The sequence below is a fragment of the Carettochelys insculpta genome, chromosome 12, assembly GCF_033958435.1.
Source record: "Carettochelys insculpta isolate YL-2023 chromosome 12, ASM3395843v1, whole genome shotgun sequence".
NCBI lineage: Eukaryota > Metazoa > Chordata > Testudines > Carettochelyidae > Carettochelys > Carettochelys insculpta.
In genome coordinates, this window is record NC_134148.1 from 5,596,010 (window position 1) to 5,619,010 (window position 23,001).

At 52.2% G+C, this 23,001-nt stretch overlaps 2 protein-coding genes and 1 long non-coding RNA gene across 9 annotated transcripts in view; 2 read left to right on the forward strand and 1 right to left on the reverse strand.

Annotated features, from left to right (window-relative positions):
- Positions 1–11,252, forward strand: part of MAN2C1 (mannosidase alpha class 2C member 1) — a 34,045-nt gene extending 22,793 nt beyond the window's left edge. For 2 of the 4 annotated variants that reach the window (XM_075006302.1, XM_075006303.1), the window contains 11 exons: positions 186–347; positions 785–867; positions 1,044–1,138; positions 5,242–5,346; positions 5,581–5,737; positions 6,774–6,917; positions 7,548–7,657; positions 8,720–8,799; positions 8,951–9,096; positions 10,654–10,757; positions 10,838–11,252. In XM_075006302.1, the coding sequence (XP_074862403.1) occupies positions 186–347; positions 785–867; positions 1,044–1,138; positions 5,242–5,346; positions 5,581–5,737; positions 6,774–6,917; positions 7,548–7,657; positions 8,720–8,799; positions 8,951–9,096; positions 10,654–10,757; positions 10,838–10,955 (1,304 nt within the window). In that variant the 3' untranslated portion in view covers positions 10,956–11,252. Of the gene's footprint in view, positions 1–185; positions 348–784; positions 868–1,043; positions 1,139–5,241; positions 5,347–5,580; positions 5,738–6,773; positions 6,918–7,547; positions 7,658–7,975; positions 8,122–8,719; positions 8,800–8,950; positions 9,097–10,653; positions 10,758–10,837 lie in introns of those variants that run through there. The other 2 variants (XR_012647075.1, XR_012647076.1) reach the window with 2 other exon arrangements.
- Positions 11,253–17,055: 5,803 nt separating this feature from the next.
- LOC142019614 (uncharacterized) lies at positions 17,056–18,693 on the forward strand. The gene is made up of 2 exons (XR_012647134.1): positions 17,056–17,208; positions 17,330–18,693. It is a non-coding gene; the product is annotated as an uncharacterized LOC142019614 (long non-coding RNA).
- A 131-nt stretch (positions 18,694–18,824) lies between these two features.
- SIN3A (SIN3 transcription regulator family member A) overlaps positions 18,825–23,001 on the reverse strand; it is a 63,215-nt gene continuing 59,038 nt past the window's right edge. For 3 of the 4 annotated variants that reach the window (XM_075006742.1, XM_075006743.1, XM_075006741.1), the window contains exon 21: positions 18,825–20,090. In XM_075006742.1, the coding sequence (XP_074862843.1) occupies positions 19,860–20,090 (231 nt within the window). In that variant the 3' untranslated portion in view covers positions 18,825–19,859. The remainder of the gene's footprint in view (positions 20,091–23,001) is intronic. The other variant, XM_075006744.1, reaches the window with a different exon arrangement.

Sequence of the window (23,001 nt, forward strand, 5' to 3'; positions counted from 1 at the left end):
TGCTGTGCCTGCAGTATTCACCAGGGGAATGGAAAGGAGATGGGAGAATTAGAGTTAAGAGTAAAGAGAACTTGCTTTGTAAGATTTGTTGCTTTTTGTGGGTCTCCAAAGGGCCTGGCCAACTTTTGGGTGCAGTGTAATTGATGATAATCTGCTCTGAACTGAAATGCCTTTTCTTTGCCCAGAAATCCGTCGGGAGGCTTCTGTGCTCCAGAAGGATGCTGTTCAAGCTTTGTTTGGAAAACTGTTGCCAACTGGTCCAGAGACAGCAAAAAGCCTCCTTGTCCTGAACACTTTGCCCTGGGAACGGACCGAAGTCATCTCCAGGACTGGAGAAGACACGTTAGGTGCCATTGTCCTGTCTGTCCATAGGCTTTCAGATCCTCCCCTACCAAGCACAGATACACCCCTGAGTCTTCTAAGGCGAGGGACAGGAGCAGGGAGATGGGTGAGGAAAAACAGGCCACCAAATAGGCTACCAACGTGATGGCCAGTTAATCCCATCACATGGAGGATAAAGGACCATTGTCGTTCTCGCTGCTGAGAAAGACATTGGCTCGTCCGTGCTCTCCGGGTCCGGGTTGTCCAAGATCTCTAGAAACGAGCTCCGTCTCCCTCAGCATCACATGGAAGAGTTATTCTCTCACGGGAACTTTTGGATGTGAGATCAGAGGGGAGGTGGTTCCTGGTGAGGAGGAGGCCCAATGGCACAGAGCGAGAGAGATGATCTCTCTCCAAAAGGGATAAGCGTTTGGGTAAGCTCTTCTGCTTCTCTTCTTTCCAGCCCTGCTGAAGGTGCCCAGCATGGGCTACGCTGCCATGGAGGAGTCATTAACGCCCTCGTGTCCTGTGACGGTGACCAAACAGGTGAGCCGCTCCGTGGGGTTCCTTGAGTTGCATCAGAAAGCTCCAGGCACAAAGCCCCCAGGCAGGTTTGCAGAGATCTTGGTCAGTAACTAGTGGCTTTCTCCTGCCTGCTCCCTGGTGTCTTGGTTGGCTGCGTAGCCGGTGCTCTCTTCCGAGTCTTTCTCCTGTCTCCCCAGGCGGATGGCTCTGTCTCCATGGAGAATGGAGCTATCGCAGCTCACCTGGACTCCCTGGGACGCGTGATGTCACTTCGCTTGGTGCACACGGGGAGGTAGGAGGAAAATCGATGGGGTTTAGTGCAGCTGTGCCTGAGACCCAATGGAGGTTGGGGTCCCGTTGGGCCAGGCACCGTGCAGACCTGGGAGAGCTGATGGTGAGTGAGCCCATCTCGTTGGACAGATGGGGCGGTGAAATCCAGCGGGGAGAAACCTGAGGCCTCTTCTCCTCAGTTTCATTAGGACTAAGGACTCCTGTGGGACTTGACCGTCAGCCTGCCAAACAAAGAGCTGGTCCGGTTTGCGACGAGCTCCCCAGGGTGACGCTGCTGTGCCCTTCCTGGCTGCCCCAGCCTGGGCTGTCTCACACACAACTAGCAGCAACACCCCCCAGGCACTGTGATCCCTCAGCATTACCATGTGGTGAAGCCCCAAGAGGGGTTGCGTGACCGCTCCCAGAGCCACTCACGAGACACACAGAGGAAGGCCCCCAGAGCCAGATCCTCTCAGCTCCCAGCACCGTTCCTCAAAGGAAGCAGTGCAGATTTACCAGCAGGTTCACTGCTCCTCCAGTAGGAGCGTACACCAGCCTGCCTGGACCCTGAGCAAATTTACCACATGCTCCAGGCAAACTCACTGGTGAAGATAAACAAACAGGTGTACTGACCACCAGAGAGAGAGATTTTCAGGGGCTGGAAGCGGTAGGAAAAAAGTCCGAGAAGAGATGAAATAGGAGCCCTCAGTCTAAGCTCTCAACCCTGGTGGGCTGGGCAACAGCTGGAATAAGCAGTTTTCCTCACCCAACTGGATGTTGCGGTTCATTGCGCACAGGTTTCATCCTTGAAACCTGGGCCAGTTCCCCTGGTTGGGGCCTTAAATCTTCTCAGTGTTCATGCAGCTCACAGCTGGCGGGGGCAGGAGAAAGGATCTCTCTTACCCTCTGTCCTATGTGCTCGGACAACACAAAGCCAGGCCCGTCTGGTGGGCCTTGCTGAGTCAGGCCCCAGGCTTGGTGGGGAAATTCCCCTGGAATTGGCTCCTGCAGGTGAGTCATTGCAGCTGTCTTGCTTAGACAACGGCTGTTTGACACCCCACTCCAGCACTGGTTCTCTCCTGGCTGCTGCCTCGGGGAAGCTAATATCTGGCTGACCCCCGCAACTTCCAGCATGTTTCAGTGACAACCATACAATGTAACTTCATCGGTGCTGATGACACAGATGTTTAGAGGGAACAGTGACCTTCAACCAGGTCAGACCCTTCCCCAGGTACCATCCGTGGTGTGTTTGCTGTGCAAGGTCATAGTTGTAGCTAAATGAGGAACGTTGGGGTTATAGGTGCTCCCCAAGGTATGGAACATCACACATCTTCCCACCTAGACAGGCCCAGCACCCTCACCCCTTCCAACCAAGGCCTTGCCCCTGCTGGGAGCGTGAAGCCACCCCGGCCCCCAGATTTGCACCTAGCATAGAACTTAAAGTGGCAGGTGGCTGTGGCTACGCCTACATCCCGCTGTAAATTCACTCTTGTAACGCTGGGTTTTTAGAAATTCCAACTTGAGTCTCCTCACCTCCCCTCAAAGTCGAGTCACCGCTGCCACGCTGAACGGCCAGATGTTAACCACTGCAGCAGTGCATTGTGGGAACCCATCCCCCAGTCCCCTCAGCCCTACAACATTCTGGGGTCTTGCGCTGGTGCAGTATGGGGAAAGAGAGGCCCCACAAGCGCTCGTATGTGATGTCATCTTCCCACCTTGCATTGCCCTCGTCCCCCCATCGGAAAGCAAACAGCTGTTTTGTCAGAAGGAAAAGCAGGGAAAGAAAACCAAATAGGGTGGCTTCAGAAGGTGGCTGACCCATGGAAACGGCTCAGCTGCTTTTGTCCTGCTGAAAGAACACCTTCGCGTGCTTATTATTATTCCCTTTAGGTACGACTTTTGCCTGATCAGCCGCCTCGCGCGCCAGGCAAGTTCTGTCTGTCATACCCACATGCCAGAATGACTGTGCCCGCTCACCTGGGCCCTCAGCTCGTTTGCCCCCCTTGAAACCACAGTATAGTATGACCTGCCTTCAGGAAGCCGTTTCATAAGGAATTTTCTAGCAGAAATGACGATCGGAAAGCAAAGCCTCACCAGATCAACCAAAATCTCTTCCTTTTGCAGCTGCAGCCTGGGCCAGCCCCACACACGTACATTGACAGGTGGGGGGTGTAATGGGGGGACCAGTTGAGATGGTCACTTCAGAGGCTTCCCCCGTGGCAGCCAGCCCCTGAAATCTTTGCTGTGGAGGGGGGGAGGGGGATATAACCCTGAAAATCTTTTCCCCCTTTGGCGCCCTCACCATGCGCAAGCCAGGGCATGGTGCTGCCTGGCAGCATGGTCTGCCCTGTGCCCCAGGCCTGTGCTTTTATTGGGTGGGGGGCTAGCCACAAGGTGTGGTTAGGTGCAGGAAAGACCCTGACTGCCTGGCACCTGGGGTGTGGGTGGGAGGGGGGGCTGCCCCTGTAGAAATATGAACGGGCGAGAAAAAGTTTCTCAGCCTCTCATACAAGCACGACCCCCACAGCCTGGCCATCATGAGCTTCCTGTGATTACCTAGTTCCTGTCAGAGGGGTCGCTGTGTTAGTCTGTATCTTTGAGAACAACAAGAAGTCTTGTGGCACCTTATAGGCTAACAGAGACTTTGGAGCATAAGCTTTTGTGGGCAAAGACCCACTTCATCAGATGCATGAGTGCGGGGCGGGAGGGGGGAGCGGGTGTTTTCCAGAGGGGTATTTAAAGACAGCCGGCCAACCTTAAACAAATTCTCATCAGCAACTGTGGATCACAACACAGTGACGCTAAACATGGAACCAATCCCTGCACCAAACCTCACTGCTGCCTCTGCTCACATATCCACACCAGCGATTATCATCACAGGACCTAACGTCAACTATATCATCGGGGCTCCGTTACCTGCACATCTACTAATATAAATAATAGATGCCATTGTGTGCCACCAATGCCCCACTGCACTTTACATTGGCCAAACTGGACAGCCTCTCTGTAAAAGAATAAATGGCCATAAGTCAGACATCAGGAACGGTAACGTACAGAAACCTGTGGGAGAGCACGTCAATCTCCCTGGACGCTCAGCGACAGATTTAAAAGTAACAGTCGTAAAACAAAGACATTTCAAAAATCAAATGGAGAGAGAAATCTCTGAGCTGCAATTTGTTTGCAAATTTGACTCCGTCAACCAAGGAGTAAACAGAGACTGGGAGTGGCTGGCCCCTCACAAAAGCAGCTTCTCCGCCCTGGGTGTTAACATCTCCCCATTAGACTCTGACAATGGGCCACATCCCCCTGGCTGATTTGGCTTAGTTTTTCCTCTTTTGATACATACTACTGATAATGGGCCAGTTCCATCTTGTTGAATAGACCTTGTTAGCTCTGGCCCTCCCTTTTACTGGGACCCCCACTCTTTAAATACCCCTTTGAACCTGCTTCCCCCACCGCCCAATGCATCTGGTGAAGCAGGTCTTTGCCCACGAAAGCTTATGCTCCAATATATCTGTTAGGTGCCACAGGACTTCTTGTTGTACCTACTTCCTGTGCACCTGGAGAGCAGCGGAGTTGGAAGTGGCCACAGTGGACAACCGTGGGGCATCACAGGATACATGTGGGACACCTCTGGAGGCTTATAGTCGATTTAAAGATGTGGCGTTTTCGCACTAACCTTAAGTCGGCCTTGTTGCCTTGGACAATATTACATGGACCTTAGCACGCCCTAAAACAGAGCCAACAGTGACAGTGTAAAATGGAGCTCACTGCCTTAAAATCGTCTTTATCGTGTAGCGGAGACGTAGCCTCAGGCTAGGCTATTGGACCACTGTGACGGCTTTTTTCCTTAGAATCATAACATCCTAGGGCTGGAAGGGATCTTGGGGGTGTCTAGGCCAGCCCCCTGCTTCAAGCAGGACCAACTCCAACTAAGTCAGCCCAGCCAGGACCTTCTCAAGCTGGGACTTCAAAAAAAAAAAAAAAAAAAAAAAACCGCTTGGGCTGGAGCCTCCATCACTTCTCTAGGCACCGCATTGCAGTGCTTCTCTACCCTCCTGGGGAAGTAGGTTGTCCTAATATCCATTTCCCTTGTTGACCCTTCGCCCCTCGGCTGTATTTCAGAGAGTCAGTCCAGGAGGGCCATGGTGCTAACCAGTTTGTGATGTTTGACGACATTCCCTTGTACTGGGACGCTTGGGATGTGATGGATTATCACCTGGAAACCAGGTGGGTGAGCAGTGCATCGTGGGTATTTCTTTCGGCTCTTGCCACGCTCTTGGTTTTGTAGCAGCAAACCGGTTTTGCAGAGAGGCCAGACCTTCTGCGGTAGGACACCCTGTGCTTGGTCTGTCCAGCCCTTTGCGGCTAGGGGAGGAGCATGAAATCGTGTTAGATCGCCCAGCTCCTGGAGAGGTTCTAAGCTAGCTGCATCTAAGCCCTCAGGCTTGTCCTCTGTTTTAGGAAACCCATCACAACCCTTCTAAAGCCGCTGGAAGTTGTCCTGGCTGGGGGCCTGCGCGGAAGTGTGAAGTTCTCGCTGCAGATCAGCGAGCGGAGTGTCATCACGCAGGAGGTCATCCTGGATGCCATGTGTCCTTACCTGCGATTTGTGACTGAGGTTTGAAAGGGCCCCTGCAGCCACACCCTCCTGATCAGCCTGCCCAGGGTGGGGGAGAGAATCCCAGCGGGCTGTGGTTGTCCCTCTCTCTCTCGCTCACGCACGCACGGCTTTATGGAGCAAGACCAGCTTCCTGCCTTGCAACCAACGAGAACTGCAAGGCAGTGCCGCCTGTAGAGCCCATGCCCAGTAGGCGTCACGCAAGCCACGCCGCTGAGCGAGCAGCTGCATTGGGCAGCAGCGGTTTCCACCAGCGTTCCCTGTAAACAGCGCGCTTTGGCGACTGCTCAGGAGGCGTTCAGATGCTGTCCAGCCAATTAACAATGGCCCCAGCTAGGTTTTGTGTTGCTCCTGATGGGCACATTTGCTCGTGCCTCAGCATGCAGGAGAAAATATTCGGCATGTGCATGGAAAATGTTAGAGGGCCCCTTGGTTTCCACATTGCCTTTGAGGCTAGCCCCAGAGCGAGCGTGTTGCAGGAGTGGAGCCCAGAGGTGGCAAAGGCATGGATGACTGGGGAAAGGCTACTTCCTAGACACGCCCAGGCCAGCACTGGAGGAGGACACTTTTAGCTGCTTCAGCGTACGGTCGAGAAGCAGCCGAGATGGCTAAAGGTTTGTAACCAAAGGCAGGCGCGTCTCCTGACTGCAGTGGGCACCCATCACTCCGTTCCCAGCCAGCCTTCACCGCGTGTTTTGAAGCGCTTGGGGTGGATTGTGATTGTTTTCCCAGTCTGATGACCTTCTGTTGTACAGTTGTCACTAAAACGTGCTGGAAGCTGGGGAATCGGCCAGGTATTAGCTTCTCAGAAGCAACAACCAGGAGCATAACCAATGGAGACAGCTCCCGGCCCAGTTTCAGCCCTTCCTTGATGCTTTCCTGCTCTTGCCCTTGAATCAGGTCCCTGCTGGGTGAAGTTAACTAGCTGGCACACAGGCGGGAGTTCCTAGGAAAGCAAGTATAGGGGAGCCCCACCTCCCGCCATCCCCCATCCAGTGACCTGCGCCTACGTTGGGCTCCCCCCCGCTTCCTCTAGGTTGACTGGGCCGAGGCTCACAAATTCCTGAAGGTGGAGTTCCCGCTGCGGGTTCGGAGCATGAATGCAACATACGAGATTCAGTTTGGGCACCTGCAGAGGCCGACGCACTGGAACACGTCCTGGGACTGGGCTCGATTTGAGGTGAGGGAACAGCTGGGGCCCACCCCGTCCCAGTGCTCTAGGTAGAAATAGCCCCAGGTGATAGGCGCCCCACCCTGCATGGCCCCTGCAAACACCACCGCTTGGACCCCCAGCAGCTTGGTGAGCTGCAGGGGAGGCGACTCCTCCAGGAGCACATTGCCCGTGTCTCAAGAGAGGAGCCCTTTATGAAGGATCTTGGTGGGAACAAAAACATGGGGCACTATGGGGTTCACCGCCATCCCAGCCAGGGTGCAGATAGAGCTGTGTCTGGGGGCAGGGTGGAGCACCCGGGGGAACCAGAGCGGGGCTGACCCATTTTTGGAATGGCCTGGGATTTGCTGTCATGTGGCGCTGGCTTGAGGGAGATTGTGGGGGGTGTCCTCTTTCAGTCTGGTTGAGGCATGAAGGTCCCAGGGCTGGGGACTAGCTTTCCAGTTACGCTCCTGATTGGTGCATCTTGGCTTTTCCCAGAGGTTGGCCCCAGGAGCTCTGCAGAGCCCAACGTCCACCTCCCCCGGCCACCCTCCATAGTCTGGATCAGCAGGACGGTTCTTGCATAGTACTTGACTTCCCCCACCAATGACCATCCCAGCTGCAGTCCCATAAAGCCTGGCTGGTTGCTTCCCCCAGGTGTGGAGTCACAAGTGGATGGACCTGTCGGAGCACGGCTTCGGGGTGGCGCTGCTGAACGACTGCAAATACGGCGCCTCCGTGCACAGGGACGTGATGAGCCTCTCGCTGTGAGTGGGCAGCGGCCAGGCTGGGAGCGCTTTGGTTGCACAGTTCTGCTCGCTGGGAATACTGCAGTGCAGTGAGCAATTGCAAGCACTGCCCCGTGCATGCTGGATAGGGAGAAGGGGGACTGGCTGGGAAATGGAAGCCCTAGTGCAGATTGTGCGTTCCAACCTGTCCCTTGGCTAACGGGATCAGCTCTGGGTCCCCCAGTATAGAAAGGAGGTGGATGTAGTGCAGAGGATCCAGCAGAGGGCAACCAAAATGATGAAGGGGCTGGAGCACATGGCCTATGAGGAGAGGCTGAGGGATTTGGGCTTATTTAGTTTGCAGAAGAGAAGACTGAGGGGTGATTTCATAGCAGCCTTCAGCTTCCTGAATGGAGACTCTGAAGAGGATGGAGAGAGGCTGTTCTCAGTGGTGAGGGTCAGCAGAACAAGGAGCGATGGTCTCAAATCACAGAGGAGAAAGTGTAGGTTGGACATTAGGAAAAACTATTTCCCCAGGAGGGAGGTGAAGCACTGGAATGTGTTGTCTAGAGAGATGGTGGAATCTCCATCCCCCAAGGTTTCTAAGTCCCGGCTGGACAAAGCCGTGGCTGGGATGATTGAGTTGCGGTTGATCCTGCTTTGGGCAGGGGGCTGGACTTGGTGACCTCCTGAGGTCCCTTCTCGCCCTAAGCTTCTATGATCCTGTGATCACAGCTGAGGAGGAGGAGACAAGACTTTAACCGTTTCCTGCAGCCCTGCCGAAGTCAGAAACGCATGGTGCTAAGGGTTGCCTCTCTACAGCATGATCAGGTGCTTGAATGCTTTGAGCCTAGTGCTGGGTAACAAGTCGAGACAGAACCTAGGCCTCTGGCATGCGAGTGCAGCGGGCGTTTGCTGCCTTGTGGCAGGACCTGCTCTCCCCGCAGGGCGCTGCCATGGAGCCTGACTCGGCAGTGCAGTTGGCAGGCGGGGGTGCTGGCATGGTCGAGCACGTGCCCTAGCATTTAAAGGGAGTGAGGCTGGTTTTTAGTCACTGCCGGTGGAAGAGGCCCCACCCATTAACCCACCCGTCTCCTCTAGGCTGAGAGCACCAAAGTCACCCGATGCCACCGCAGATATTGGTCGCCATCAGTTCTCTTACGCCATGATGCCGCACCAGGGTGAGTTTCCGGGGGGCTGAGGTGCCCCATGGAGCCTGCCAGTTGATGAAGGGAGCACATGGGGCAAAGAAACAGCTCCCATCTCGCAGCGGCTGTTTCTCCCTGTCGCGTGCCTAGCTCCTGAGAGCTGCTGGTTGTGTTCTTGCTGCAGGTTCCTTTCAGGAGGCGGGTGTCATCCAGTGGGCCTACAACTTCAACTTCCCTCTGCACACTGTGCCGGCTGGCTCAGCGCCAGGTCTAGCCTGGAGCGCCTTCTCCGTGGACTCCCCAGCCATCGTGCTGGAAACTGTCAAACAGGCACGTGCCCCAAAGGGAAACCAGCAGCAGGAGGGGTGGGGTTTGAATGGCTGCAGGCACAAAGCCCGGGCAGCTCTTGTGTTAGCATCATGCATTGCCACTGCTTTGGTTTGCAGAGGCCAAGTCCCTTGTGGGAGAACTGTTACTTCTAGTCCAGTGTTTGGTACTTTCCATTCATCCTTAAGCTGCCCTCCCGCCAGCTGGCATAGCTACCCTGACAGGGCAGGCGCTGGGGGTTACAACAGGCAGCCTGGCTCGCTGTTTGGCCTGGGGAAAGTCACACTAGCCAAAATCTTGAGAAGATGCCGCTGCCCTGGGTTCCTTCATCATGTAGGTACCCGACTTCCAGTGACTTGTGGCCGGTGCTGAAATCCAGTCTTTGCTGGGTGGGGACCCAGCTGAGCTCCAAGCAGAGACACCTAAACTCCGTGGCCGCTTCTGGGAATTCGGGCCAGGATATCTCCATTGTGCAGGTGGACGGAACAGTTCCTGCTTGGCCGTGTGCTGAGGCCATAGAACAGAATTGCAGAGCATTACTCCTAGCTGCAGCCTCTTGCAGGGACTTGCAGAACGTAGGGTCTGTCTGTTCTGAAAGGGGCCACCCAACTATGTCCAGGGTGTGACTTCTTCCCATTTAAACGGTGGACCAGAGCTCTGGTTTCGCACCAGTCGCTGGCAGGAAGCACTGTGATTCTTAGGCCGTTGGTTCCCAGCTTTTTCGGTACCACACGTTCCCACTTTTTTCAGCTGAATTGATTGCTCATAAATGCAGAGCCACAGCAGGGGGTAGGGGGAACTGATGGCCCTGCAGCAGCTGGGGGCTGGAGCAGCAAGGCTCCCTGAGTCCCCACGGGGTCAGTCAGTTTCCCCTTGCAGAGGCTTTGCAAAGAAATTGACAAGCCTGTGCCAGCTGGGACTGAGGCAGCCTTGCTGCTGGAGCCCCCAGCAGGCCCAGGACTTGTCAATGTCCCCTCCCCTTAGCTCTTTGCAGAGCAGGGGAAGTGAGGACCACCTCCCAGGCCAGCTGGGGGCTCTAGAAGCAAGGCTGTCTGATTCTCAGCTGGCACAGGGTTGGTCAGTTTCCTCTCACAGAGGCTTGCAAAGCAGCTGTGGGAGGGATATTGACAAGCCCGCTCCAGCTGGGACTTAGGCAGCCTGGCTGCTTGAGCCCTCAGCTGGGGCAGGGTCATCTAAGTGTGCTGTGAAATTTCATCAATTCCCCCCCACCCCGTTAGCTTTGGCTCTTTGAGGGGAAACCGATGGAATTTCTGCAGCACACAAACGGTTCTCACTGCACACCAGTTAAAAACCACTGCTCTAGACTGTGTATGTTAGTGGCTAGCATCCTGGCCTGGGGCTCAGCGGACCTGCGTTCTAGCCTCAGTTCTTCCATAGGTCTACAGGGATGTAGGTAAGTCCCATCCCCTATCTGTACCTCAGTTTCCCTGCCCCAATCTAGGGAAAATGAGACCTTCCCCCTTTGTAAACCATTTAGAGAGCAGATACTATCAGGCATCTCACTGCTTCTGAGAATAACATGTCTCTCTGTCCATGAAGGCTGAGGACAGGCTGGACAGCCTAGTGGTCAGACTGTATGAGTCACATGGCAGCACGGTGGTTGCATGGCTCCAGACCTCCCTTCCCATCAAGGACGCAATCGAGTAAGTTGGTGGGGGAAGGAGGAGGGTGCCAAGAGACAGACTCTGGGGCTTCAGATTGAGTGTCCCTTTCTTCCTCCCAGGTGTGACCTCCTGGAACAGCCAGAGCCCAGCAGCCGCCTGTTGCTGACGGAGCATGGGCTGAAGTTTTCCTTTACGCCCTTCCAAGTGCGCTCTGTCCTCCTGATCCTGAGGCAGTAAGAGGGCCCCAGCCCCAAAGCCAAGCAGCAATCGCCGTGCTCTGGGCCATTCACTAGCTGCTTGAGTCATGGACCCTGTGGTTCCAGCACTGCAGCTACTCCGGGGGGTGGGGGTGACTTCTGTATTCAACGTATGAGAGTTTCCTCAATATTTTTCACCATATCTTCAATTCTACATTTCACTGTATTGTCAGATAAAGACAGCAAACCCCAGTCATTTTTTTTTTTGGCCATAAATACAGGGCATAATAAAATGCAATGCAGGCAGTATTGACTCTTCACCAACAGTATGTGGATAACCTGTCTCTGCTATTAACTTCCTATGAAAAGTTTTCATTCAATGAGTGCATGGCAAATGCACCTTTCATGCTTTTTTTAGTAGAAGACAGAAAAAGTGACTTGTTTAGGAAAACGTCCCTGGACTGACTTACATGTTCTGGATGTTTGCATCCCAAATGGCGTTTCAGTTTTGATGGGTTCATGCACTCATTGGCTAGTTCTGCATCACAGATTATACACAACAGCAAATGATCCTCACTACCAACACGTATAAAACCAAATTTCTAACACTTGTGGGAATACCTGCAGGGCCAAGAAGTTTTCATCATCTTATTCTCACTTGTGTTCGGCTGCACGTCGTTCGAACGTTTGCTAGTTGTAGTCCCAGTCGCATTCTTCAGCCGTATTGAAGATGAAAAACGAGAGGGTATTTAATTGAAAATAAATGAAGAAAACTTGAGCAGCTAACCAAAAAGACGTACATAAACAAACCGTGCCTGCTGTGATACGTGACAGGCTCGGCTGTGGGAAAGCATGAACGCAGCAAGCGAGGAAATAGGAACGGTACCAAATTAATAGGATCACACACAATAACTTGAATACTCGCGAGTAGCAGCCCCTTCCCTGGAGCTCTGACAGCAGCGAGTGCCAGTGGCTGCCTCTTCCCCAGGGCAGGGACTGATATTTTGCCCCAAGGACCTGTACTAGGCTGCGGACCACACTGAGAAACACTGCGCTAGCCATCCCTGCGCTGCATTGTGTCGCTCACTGCAGAAGATCCCATCCAGGGCCGAGTCCTCCTGCCTTGAGCAGCTGACCATGCTTCCAGACCTGCAGCAGATCAACTGCCCTGTTCTGGGGCCAGGTGCTGAGAAAACCCAGCCCAGGGCTGGCATACAGTACAGACCCTCCCCATCACATTGCTGGGCATTAGCTCACGAGGCCAGGAAGGAGCAGGCTGCCTGCCCTAGGCCTGTGGAGGCTGCAGTCAGCTCAAGAGCAGCGGGCAAGGACTGATGTAGAGTCTCAGGCTCGAGTGCTGGCCAACGGCTGAGCCCACGTGGCTTCTTGCAGCCAGGATCCACAACGAGAGAGGAATTAAGGCTGCAGCAGCCGGCATGTCCTTCACTTGGCTGCCGGGCCTGGGCTCTGGCAGCTGGAAAAAGTCCCAGCTCCCTTCAACAAGTGACTCCCCCGCCCCCCAGCTGCAGAGAACAAAGGTTGGGGGGGGGGGGGGGCAGCTTTTGCTGGGTGAGGGGGGGAGTTTGAGGTCGTTCCCTCGGCCTTGTGGGGAAGTGAGTCCCTAACCAGCAGGGGCCAAGGGGTTATGTGAGCTGCACTAGTGCTCAAGGCCAGGGGTAGTGGAAACAGGCCCTTGAGTGCCAGCAGGGGAGGAAGGGCTGGGGGGGGGGGGGCGGGCGTGTGAAGAGCCGATAAGTGACCAGCGGAAGAGGAACCCAGGTGCACGCGAAAGAGGGCAGCGACAGCAGCCTGGGCCAGAACAGGGGTATTCAAGCAGCAGTCACAGGCGGAACAAGGCCAGCGCCGGGAAGCTAGTAGTGGGTGTGCCTGCGTCTGCCTTTGCCCCAGCTGCAGCCAGAGAGTGAGCCGGCCCAGCAGAGCCCAGCCGGGTCGGAGGAGAGGCCCAGACCCATCTGATAGCGGACAAAGGGCCCTGCCCTGACGGCTCTCCCAGCAGGGATGTCTGACCTCAGCCCCGTCCCCACCCACTCCAGAACTAAAGCAGGAGAGCAACAAAGCCCCCACCCGGGCTTGGGAGGCAGTTTGGTCTCCCCCCTGGCCAGCCGCTGATGGGCATGTTGGGTTCTGGGCCTCGCCGCAGGGTCTGTCCTCACAGCAAATGCTGCACCACGCTGTGGCCCAACGAAACGGGAGGGAACACTCAGCAGCTTCAGACTGGGGGGAGGGATAGCTCAGTGGTTTGAGCATTAGCCCCCCCCAAGCACAAGGTTGTGAGTTCAATCCTTGTGGAGGCCATTTAGGGATTGGGGAAAATAGATGCCAGAGATGGTGCTTGGTCCTGCCAAGAGGGCAGGGGACTGGACAAGATGAGGTCCCCTTCCAGCTCTAGGAGATGTGAGACTGCCGTGCAGCAGCCCTGTCCTTACAGGGCAACTATACACAAGGATGCAGCCATGTGCTGGGGACCGTGTGGGGCTGTTACTGAAGTTCACATGCTCACTGCTGAGGTAGAGTCATGCAAAGATCCACACCCATAGTAGATGCCTCTCACCAGGAAATTCAGGTCATTGAGCTTCCCTGACACCCTCTCCATTTACAGCCAATGCAGCTGAGCCCCTCTTTAAAGCAAGTGCATGTTGTAAACCTCCCCCTTCTGTTGGCCACTTCCTGCTTTGCAGAGACTCAGGTGGAGAGGAATTCAGGCCTGCCTTTCCCTGCAGGGTCTAGTGACTCATGTGCTTGGCTCGCACAGGCCGATGGCCCCTATGGGCTGGGCCATGCTGCTGTGTGGCTGCGACACCCCTATGGAAGACATGGTGTCAAAACAGCAGCTGAAGTAGCCCCAGTGGGCACTTGCTTGCAAAGATGCTTATGGACCAAGCTTGGCTCAGGGTGCAGCGCTGCACCCATCAGCAGAGGGGGGCAGAACCGGCGGGTGGAGCCATCCCAGGAAGGGATGGGCAGGCTGCTGCCAGTGGATGTCCACGTATGGGCAAGAGAAGGCAGGAGGGGACACCCAGGGTGCAGTTTGCAGAGCTTCCAGGAAGGTGGTGTCTCTTCCCCCCTGAGTTCTACCCAAGTCTAGGGAAGGAGCCTTTAATCGGCTCCACAGACTCCACACTCATACACCTGTCAGGCAAGCCGGGCCTTGGAGCGCTGGTTGCACTGGTGGTCAGAGTCATTCGCCGCTAGGGTGCCCCTGCTGTATGCCTAGGACTTGGCTGTCTTCTCCTCAAAGGGGAAGAGGATAGAATTGTAGAACTGGAAGGGAACTTGAGAGATAATCAAGTCCAGCCCCCTTCCCTCACAGCAGGACCAAGCACCATCTAGACCCTCCCTGATAGGTATCTAGCCAACCTGCTCTTAAATATCTCCACAAATGGAGATTCCACAGCCTCCCCCAGCAATTTATTCCAACGTTTAACCACCCTGACCGTTAGGAAGCTTTTTCTCATGTCCAACTGAAACCTCCCTCACTGCAGTTTAAGCCCATTGCTTAGAATAGAAGCTTCTGCTCCTAAACTGGGGACACAGCTATCACCAGGTACTTACTGTGGCACTAAGCGGGGAATCCCAGACACACAGGTATTTTTCCAGCCTGTTGCTGGTGCAGAAATACCACAGATCAGGTTCCAGAAGTCCAGAACCTCTTGAGTTCACCAGGTTCTCTCCGGGCGGAGCCTAACAGGAGCTAGTAGATCAGTGACCCAGAGGGTTGCTGCGTATATCCTCCAGGAAAATCAGGCCAGGTTCACAAGAGACCTTAAGTCGATTGTAGATACGCATTTCCAGCTGCAGCAATTGCATAGCTGGAACTGACTTACTTAGCTGGCCGTCCTCGCTGTGGGAGGTCCACGGGAGAAACTCAACCTCCCATACACCTTGCAAGATTGAGGAACACGGAACAATGGTCTCAAGTTGCAGTTGGGAAGGTCCAGGTTGAACATTAGGAAAAAATTTTTCACTAGGAGGGTGGTGAAGCAGTGGAATGGTCTACCCAGGGGAGTAGTGGAGTCTCCATCCCTGGAGGTGTTTAAGTCTCGCCTCGACAAAGCCCTGGCTGGGCTGGTCTGATGGGTTTGGTCCTGCTTGAGGCAGGAGGCTGGACTCGATGGCTTTTTTAGGTCTCTTCCAGCTCTGTTACCCTATGATTCTTGGAGTACAGGGGTTGATTGCTGAGCCCGATAGTTCGATTTTAGCACATCCGCACAAGATGCATGAAATTGAACTCCACAAGGCCAACCCTGACCAGGTGCATCTTCGGGGGTAGTGAAGACAAACCCCTAACGCTCTGGAGAAAAGACAAGTGCCTGCTAAGGGGCAGCAGTGGAGCTTGGCCTGCTCTAGACCCCTCAGAACTCTCAGCTACCTGTCATACAAGAAGGCTGCATGGAGGGTATTGCTCAGTGAGAACTCACCTCTGGCAGCCAGCTCTACTAAGAGCATGACACGAGTCTAACCCCACTCCCAGAGCCCCATTGGCCACAATATGGTCTCCTATTCGCCACGTGGCAAGTGGACCTAGAGAAGCCAAAGAGACTAGGCTTTGTTTGGGACAATGTCTGGAGAAGCTGCAGCTGCCTCGTGAACACGTCCTGCTAACAGATGCAGTACCACGCAACTGGGAAAAATCTCCACGTGGGTCAAAGACAGGACGGCTTATGGGCCTTCCACCTCGAGGCTGAGGGCGAGGAGGTTTAAAGCGCCCGTCAGTGAAACTGCTTGGGTCTCCAGACAGCACCGGGTATCGTTTATGAGGCTGACGCAAGGTAACTGCCTTGGACGCTGCGTTGTTACCCCCGCATGCCAGGGGCATCACAGAGCGCAAGGGAGAGGTGGCCAACGGTGCGGTCTAGCAGCTGTTTTGTTTGACCTCGATAGTCAAAGTGCTGCAGCTTTAGACGCCAGAGAGGCTAATGCTACTCAAGATTCTCAGCCTGCAGCAAGCAGCGGCAGCCCGGACGGTTACAGACAAACGAGAAATTGCCTGGAGGCCAAACGGCTCCCTCGAATTCACCAGCTTTTGCTGGCACGTCACCCAGCTGCTGGGGCAGGAAGTGGAACACTTCTGCTAGTGCTTCTGGCCTGGCTGCACCCCCACACCAGGCAGCATCGCTGAGCCAAGACAGCTCTCGACCGTTCTACTTCCCTTGAAAACACTCCAGCGGCACAAGCCTTACCGACGTGCTGCGCCCCAGGACAGGCACGCTGGGGACGCCCGGAGAACAGGAGATGGAGGGACGAGCTGGCTGAACTGAAGCCTGTGGGCTGCACTTCTGCCGATGAGTCTTCTCTGGATTTTTTTTTTTTTTTTTTTTTTTAAAAAAGCTGTCATTCAAAAGGAGCATTTGGGGGAAGTTCGGGTGATACCGAAGGTCAGACAAAGGTGCCAAGACCGGAAGGGATCACCGTGTGATCTACGAACCTTGCTTGCTGGCATCCCCCCCCAGAGGTCAGCCTCCAAAGGGATGGCTTCAAAGGCAGGCTGACACACGCTGCTGACAATGACCCAGGCAAGCTACCCACCGGTAACTTACAGTCATGGCCATCCCCTGCATCTCTCGGGTCCCCATATTCATTACCGGGCTACCCAAGCACAGCTTTTCTGGTAGTTCTACCTGTGCATTTACACAGCACATCAAGCATGGCAATTTCCCCTGGGGCTTTCTCCCTCAACAGGAGGGGACAGAGGACTACTGCATTGCTCCAGAAAACATGGAGCCACACAAAATACAACAGCACCATTCAGGCTTCAAAGCTCCAACTGTCACGTGAGGCTGGATCAGGGTATGGAGTGGGCCTGACCGCTCAGGCTGGGTGTACATGATAGACCCCGATCTCCAAGCAGTGAATGTAGACAAGGGGAGTGCTGAAGACAGCTCTAAATCAAAACCCGGGTTAAATCTGTTAATGAACGAGAAAGGACGGATCTGGTATTTAACAGCAAAACAGGCAAGTGCGGGAGGGACCTTTGTTGATGGGGTCTGCCGGCTAGTCAATATTATAACTCCATTCCCAGACTGACCCAAGGGAAGCGGGAGTTAATTCCTTCCCTCAGCAGCTCTAGCGGGTACTAACACATACACCTTATTTGCTCTGATCTACAGCAGCTGATAGGACCTCCCCACGACTCCAGAGGTGGCAATTAATTGCTGGCTCTTGCCACCACCACAAAATGTTGCAATGGCTACAAAAAAAATACCAGGACCTGGGAATTGCTTGCTAATTAACATCTGGAATCCAGTGGCGATACACTAACAGATAAATTTAAGGTGAGTCAAGCACTGGCATGCATGAGTGATCAAAATCTCAGGTCCCATAACTTCTCCCACCACCACCAATTCCGCTATTAAAAGAGCGCTTCCGTCAAATGCATCTCGTTTTCCTCAACAGGGGGTGCCAGAATTTCATTGCATACGATCGAGGAGGAAGAAGAATCTGTGCACAATGGTTAGCCCTGATATTTTAATGGAAATACTGCACTACAGTCAAGTTTACAACATCTGTATAGAAATCATCACATGGATAGGTGGCCAAGGATCACATTACAGAATACAAAAAGCAACTGAAAGTAAAAAGAAACCTCTGCTATTGTACAGGCTGGGATCGGAGCTTGGAGCTCAGAAGTCAGACGTCGGGAGGGATGAAAGCGGTAGGTGAAAACCCTGCTGCAGGAGGAGATCTCCTTGTGTTTTATTGTTTTTTTTCCTGGGTATCCTGCCACGTTTACCCCATTCCGCTCAAATAACATGCAGGCACAGACTCTTGGACAAAAACACCCACAAAGCAGCAGCAGCAGCTGGTACTTCCAAGCTGGTAAAGTCTAAATCCTTCAGACTTCCCCTTCCGGATCAGCTTTAACATATATTGAAAAAAGAAACACCTGAGGGCGGGGTGTGGCGCAGGGGAGCGTGTGTAAAACCTGTGAAATGGAAGAGGACACAATACAACCCCTTCCTGTCGGAACACAGCAAAAGGAGGGGAAACGGGACAGGTAACTTATTGCTGGCAAACTCGAGTACTCCCCAGTGGGCTCTTTACTCCCTTTTTCTCTCTCCATAGGAGGCTCCCATTCATCACCCCGGCTGGATCGCCTTTCTGTCCATTGGCTGCCAATGACTTTATCGGCCATGCTCTTTCACCACTCTGCCCTCCCGTGGTGCACAAGGCTGGAGCGATCGCTCTGCTGGGGCAAGTGAGCGCACTCAGTTCTGAGAGGGGGGACGACCCGCTGTCTTGAAATCCCTGGGACAGATGTAAGACGTGGACAATAGCTCTCCAGCTTGGATGATGGAGGCGGTTCGGGCACTACTGGCAGCGTCGTTTTGTGCAAGGAGACCTCCTTTGAGGAGGAGAGACAGTGCATTTGGGTCTGCCGTGGCTTACAAAGTCCATGCCAACTTGTCTGAAAGCCAAAAAAAAAATCTTCCAATGCTTAAATATCTGCCAGCACTAAACTTCTATGCTTAAAAAAATATATATCCCATTTGTGGCTTTCACTAGTGAAAAGCATCACGAGGCCAACCCATGTTGCCTCTCTCACGCCCACGTACGCGCATACGCCCAAAGCAGCTCAAATCAAATACTGGTTTGGTACTTAAGATGTTTTCTCCAATACTGAGAGGAAAAGACACAAGCACAATCAACCCCAGCGAAGTAGCTCAGCCGCGCTTCCCAAAAGCGAAGGTTCTCTGAGCTGGAAGACCAGGTGGATAGAAATTACCCACCAAAAAAAAAAAAAAAAAAAAAAATTAAAAATTATATAATATATATTTATATATCTCGACAGGCTGCTCAGAACATGGCCACGTGCACCACAAACACACGCACTGCCTCTGCTTTCTCCCCTCAGCTTGCGAAGCCAAGAATAAAACAGTCAAATGTCCCCTCTCCCCGCTGCATGGTGCCTTTTGGAACAGGAACAGGGCCGTGGGTGAGCGAGCGCCTTGCTCAGTAAGAACAAAGACATATTTTTATTTACAAAAGGAAAGAGAGAAAAGTTCCACACAAAAGCACTACAATGATAACTCCCTTTGGTAAAAAGTGTAATAAATGTCTCCATAGGTCTGTTTGTAGGTACTAAATCTCAAGCCACCTGGTACTATGGTACACAAGAAGCTGGTACAGTTATGCTAGCACATCAAGCATACTTCCTTTAATAAAAAACAAAAAAAAAATTGACAATATGTACATATATTTACAAAAAAAGGAAGGGCAACATGTTAAAATTGTGTTGTTTCTGCTCTGTGTGTGTGTGTGTGTGTGTGTGTGTGTGTGAGTGAGAAAAGCTGGTGCATGGCGGCTAGGAGAGACTAGTAAACAAGCAGGTACAAAAACCAGTCCCACTGGCACTAGAAAGGACAGACCAATCTGAACCGGTTGAATCAGGAGTCCAGCAGGGTGAAGGACCGAGGAGTCGAGGGCCCGGACGGTGGTGTTCTCAAGAGCTGGATGACCCCAGGTGAGATCCTGGCAAACCTGCAGCAGCCTAACAAGAAGAATCCAGGTGATTGGCACCTCTGGGTTTCATGCCGTAGCTGAGCACGTAACTTTAAACGCACCACTCTGGTCAGGATCCATCATCCACTTCTCTTCCCTCGAAGCTCAGACCATTGAACAGTTAGTCTCAAAATTGCTGGTGCGGATGAGCGAGCTGCCTCTCTCTGGGATCACTCAGTTCTGAAAAGGGCCCTTCCCTCCCCAGCACGTGCTGAAATCAGAGGCCTGTTGACAACAGTTCCAGCTTAGGGCTGTAGAGATCCATATTCCTAGACTGAATCCCGCTGGTGACAGGCTGTACCAGCTGCACAGGAGTCAGTTGGCCATGGTACAGAGATACAGTGAGGGGAGAAAGGCATCTTCCTCATGTCCTTGATAGGCACACACACATACCCCGTCTGTGATCCTCCCTAACTCAGGGACTTTACGGTGTTTTGAATACTGAGCCGTATTTGACACGGTACTTATTAATGCTCACAAAGTGGAGGGTCTCTGTGTCACAGCTGGTGGTACAGGGCACCAAACCTTCCAACCCTTCTCCCATTAGCCACTTGTTTGTCTCAGCTGCCATTTCACGAGTCACGTGCTCCTTGGTCCATTTGTCCACCCAGGCCTGGAACCGCTGGTGCAGCCGCTTGCTCACTCTTTCGTGGGACTACAGAAACGGGAAAAGAAAAATGTAAAAAGCTACAGCCACCAGCAGCCAAGATCCCTAAGACTCTAGAAGAGAAAACAAATCCACTTCCCCACGGCCACCAGATTTCGGAAGAAGTTCAGCTCTGCATGGGAATTGGCAAGAAAAACAGAGACCTTTGCCAAGTGATCGGGGGACATCATCAGTAAGTTGGAGGCAGCGTATGAATAGGCAGGCACAGGCTTCCTTATTCTCCAACTGGACATCCCCAAAAACCTAGTGTCAGTGAAAATTAAGACTGTGCCATCCAGTGCTCAGGAGTCAGAAGATTCAAAAGCCATCAAAATACTTCTTGAACTCGGAACAATAATGTTAACTCCGCCAGCGTGTAAACCCAGCGGAACGGGTTTGTGTAAACGATCAAAAGAGGGACACAAAACCAGAAGTGCACTTGTGCCAGAGCAGAATTAAACACTGCGCCAGAAGTAACTTCTGGAAGTTCCTCACGTAACTAACACTGCAATAACGCTAGTCTTTTCATGTTAGTTCCCTGATTCCTGACAGTGTCAGGGGATGCAAAAACCACACAGCCTTCAATGCAGGTGTTTTATATTTAAAAAAAATGATACAGAAACACTCACTCGGATATGGACAAGAATTCCAGCTGAAATATGAGAGGCGTGTGATGGCACAGCTGGATTTCCTCGCAACCCCTCACACTGTATATGTGCTTACACACAAACACCCCCCCCGCCCCCCACTAAAATACAGTTGTTCTTGGACAAGAGCCAAAGAAATTTCAAACCAAGAAGAAATCGGAGTAAAAGTTAATAAAAATTAGTGGAAGTTTAACCCTCACTTTAATTACAGTGGTAACAGAGAGGTAGCCATGTTAGTCTGTACTCCAACAAAACAAAGCAGCAGAAATGCAGCACTTTAAAGACTAACAAAATGATTTATTTGGTGATGAGCTTTGGTGGGACAGACCCACTTCTTCAGATCAAAACAAAAAGCAGTCAAGTAGCACTTTAAAGACTAGCAAAAAGGTTTATGAGGTGACCTTTCGTGGGACAGACCCACTTCTTCAGACCATAGCCACACCAGAACAGACTCAATATTTAAGGCACAGAGAACCAAAAACAGTAAGCAAGGAGGACAAATCAGAAAAAGATAATCAAGGTGAGCAATCTTTTTCTGATTTGTCCTCCTTGCTTACTGTTTTTGTTTCTCTGTGCCTTAAATATTGAGTCTGTTCTGGTCTGGCTATGGTCTGAAGAAGTGGGTCTGTCCCACGAAAGGTCACCTAATAAACCTTTTTGCTAGTCTTTAAAGTCCTACTTGACTGCTTTTTGCTTTGATAGTGTATAGACTAGCAAGGCTTCCTCTCTGTTACTATTCTTCAGATCAGTTTCACTTCCAATACAGACTGACATTTATAAATACAGAGGACAAAACAATAAAAACTGACAAATCAAATAGGGTTGAAGGAAGGAGGTGAGAAGTGGGGGGATGTTAATTGGCCTGTCTGAGATAATTACGAGCATCCAAGGAAGGGAAGCAGTCCTTGTAATACGTGAAGTAGCAGATAGCTCTGGTCATATCACTTGTTAATGTGTCGAATTTGAATATGTACTCTAACTCATCAATCTCTCACAAATCTGTTGTTAAATTCTCTGTGTTCCAGGATACAAGTTTTCAGGTCTTTAATAGAATGGCCCACTCCATTAAAGTGACCAGCTTACGTGTATTGAGTTTCTTGATGTCTGCGCCATGTCCATTTATTCTTTGGTGAAGGTTTTGCCCAGTCTGTCCAATGTACATAGTGTCATGGCATTGTTGGCACATAATAGCATATATAATGTTGCTGGACGTGCAGGAGAACGTGCCTTTGATCTTGTAACTAACATGGTTAGGTCCAGTGATGTTATCCCCAGAATAAATATGTGGAGAAAGTTGGCAGCGGGGTTTGCTGCAAGGAAAAGTTCCAGGATTAATATGACTGTGGTGTAGCCTGTGATTGCTGGTGAGAACCTCTCTCAGGTTAGGAGGTTGTCTATCGGAAAGGACAGGCCTGTCACCTAGGGCCAGGAGTGTAGCATCCTGATCTAGAATAGGTTGTAGATTTTTGATGATGCATTGCAGGGGTTTGAGCTGAGGGCTATAGGTGATGACGTGGTGTTCTGTTGTTGATCTTCTTAGGCCTAGCTTGAAATAGCTGGTTTCTGGGTATTTGTCCGGCCCTGTCAATTTGTTTTTCTACCTCTTCCGGTGGGTAATTCAATTTTATAAATGCTTGGTAGAGGTCTTGTAGCTTTCGATCTCTGTCAGTAGGATCAGAGCAGATGCGATTGTATCTAAGGGCTTGACTATAAATGATGGATCGTGTGGTATGTGCTGGGTGGAAGCTGGAGGCATGTAGGTAAGTGTAGCAGGCAGTGGGTTTCCAGTAGAGGGTGGTGTCGTTGTGGCCATCAGTGATTTGTACTGTGGTATCCAGGATATGTATTTCTCATGTGGAATAGTGAAGGCTGAGATTGATGGTAGAATGCAGGTTGTTAAAATCTCTGTGGAATTCTTCCAGAGTCTCTTTACCATGGGTCCAAATGATAAAGATGTTATTGATGTAGCGTAAGTAAAGGAAGGGTAACGGGACAAGAGCTAAGGAATTCCCGTTCTAAGCCAGCCATAAAAATGTTAGCATCCTGCGGGGCCATGCGAATGCCCATAGCGGTGCTGCTAATCTGGAGATACAAGTTGTCTCCAATTGGAAATAACTGGGGGTGAGCACAAAGTTATAGGTCAACCACCAGATTAGCTGTGGTAACATCACAGATGGTATTCCTGATAGCTTGTAGTCCATGCTACCTCCTAACCTGAGAAAGATTCTCACCAGCAATCACAGGCTACCCCACATAATATGAATCCTGGAACT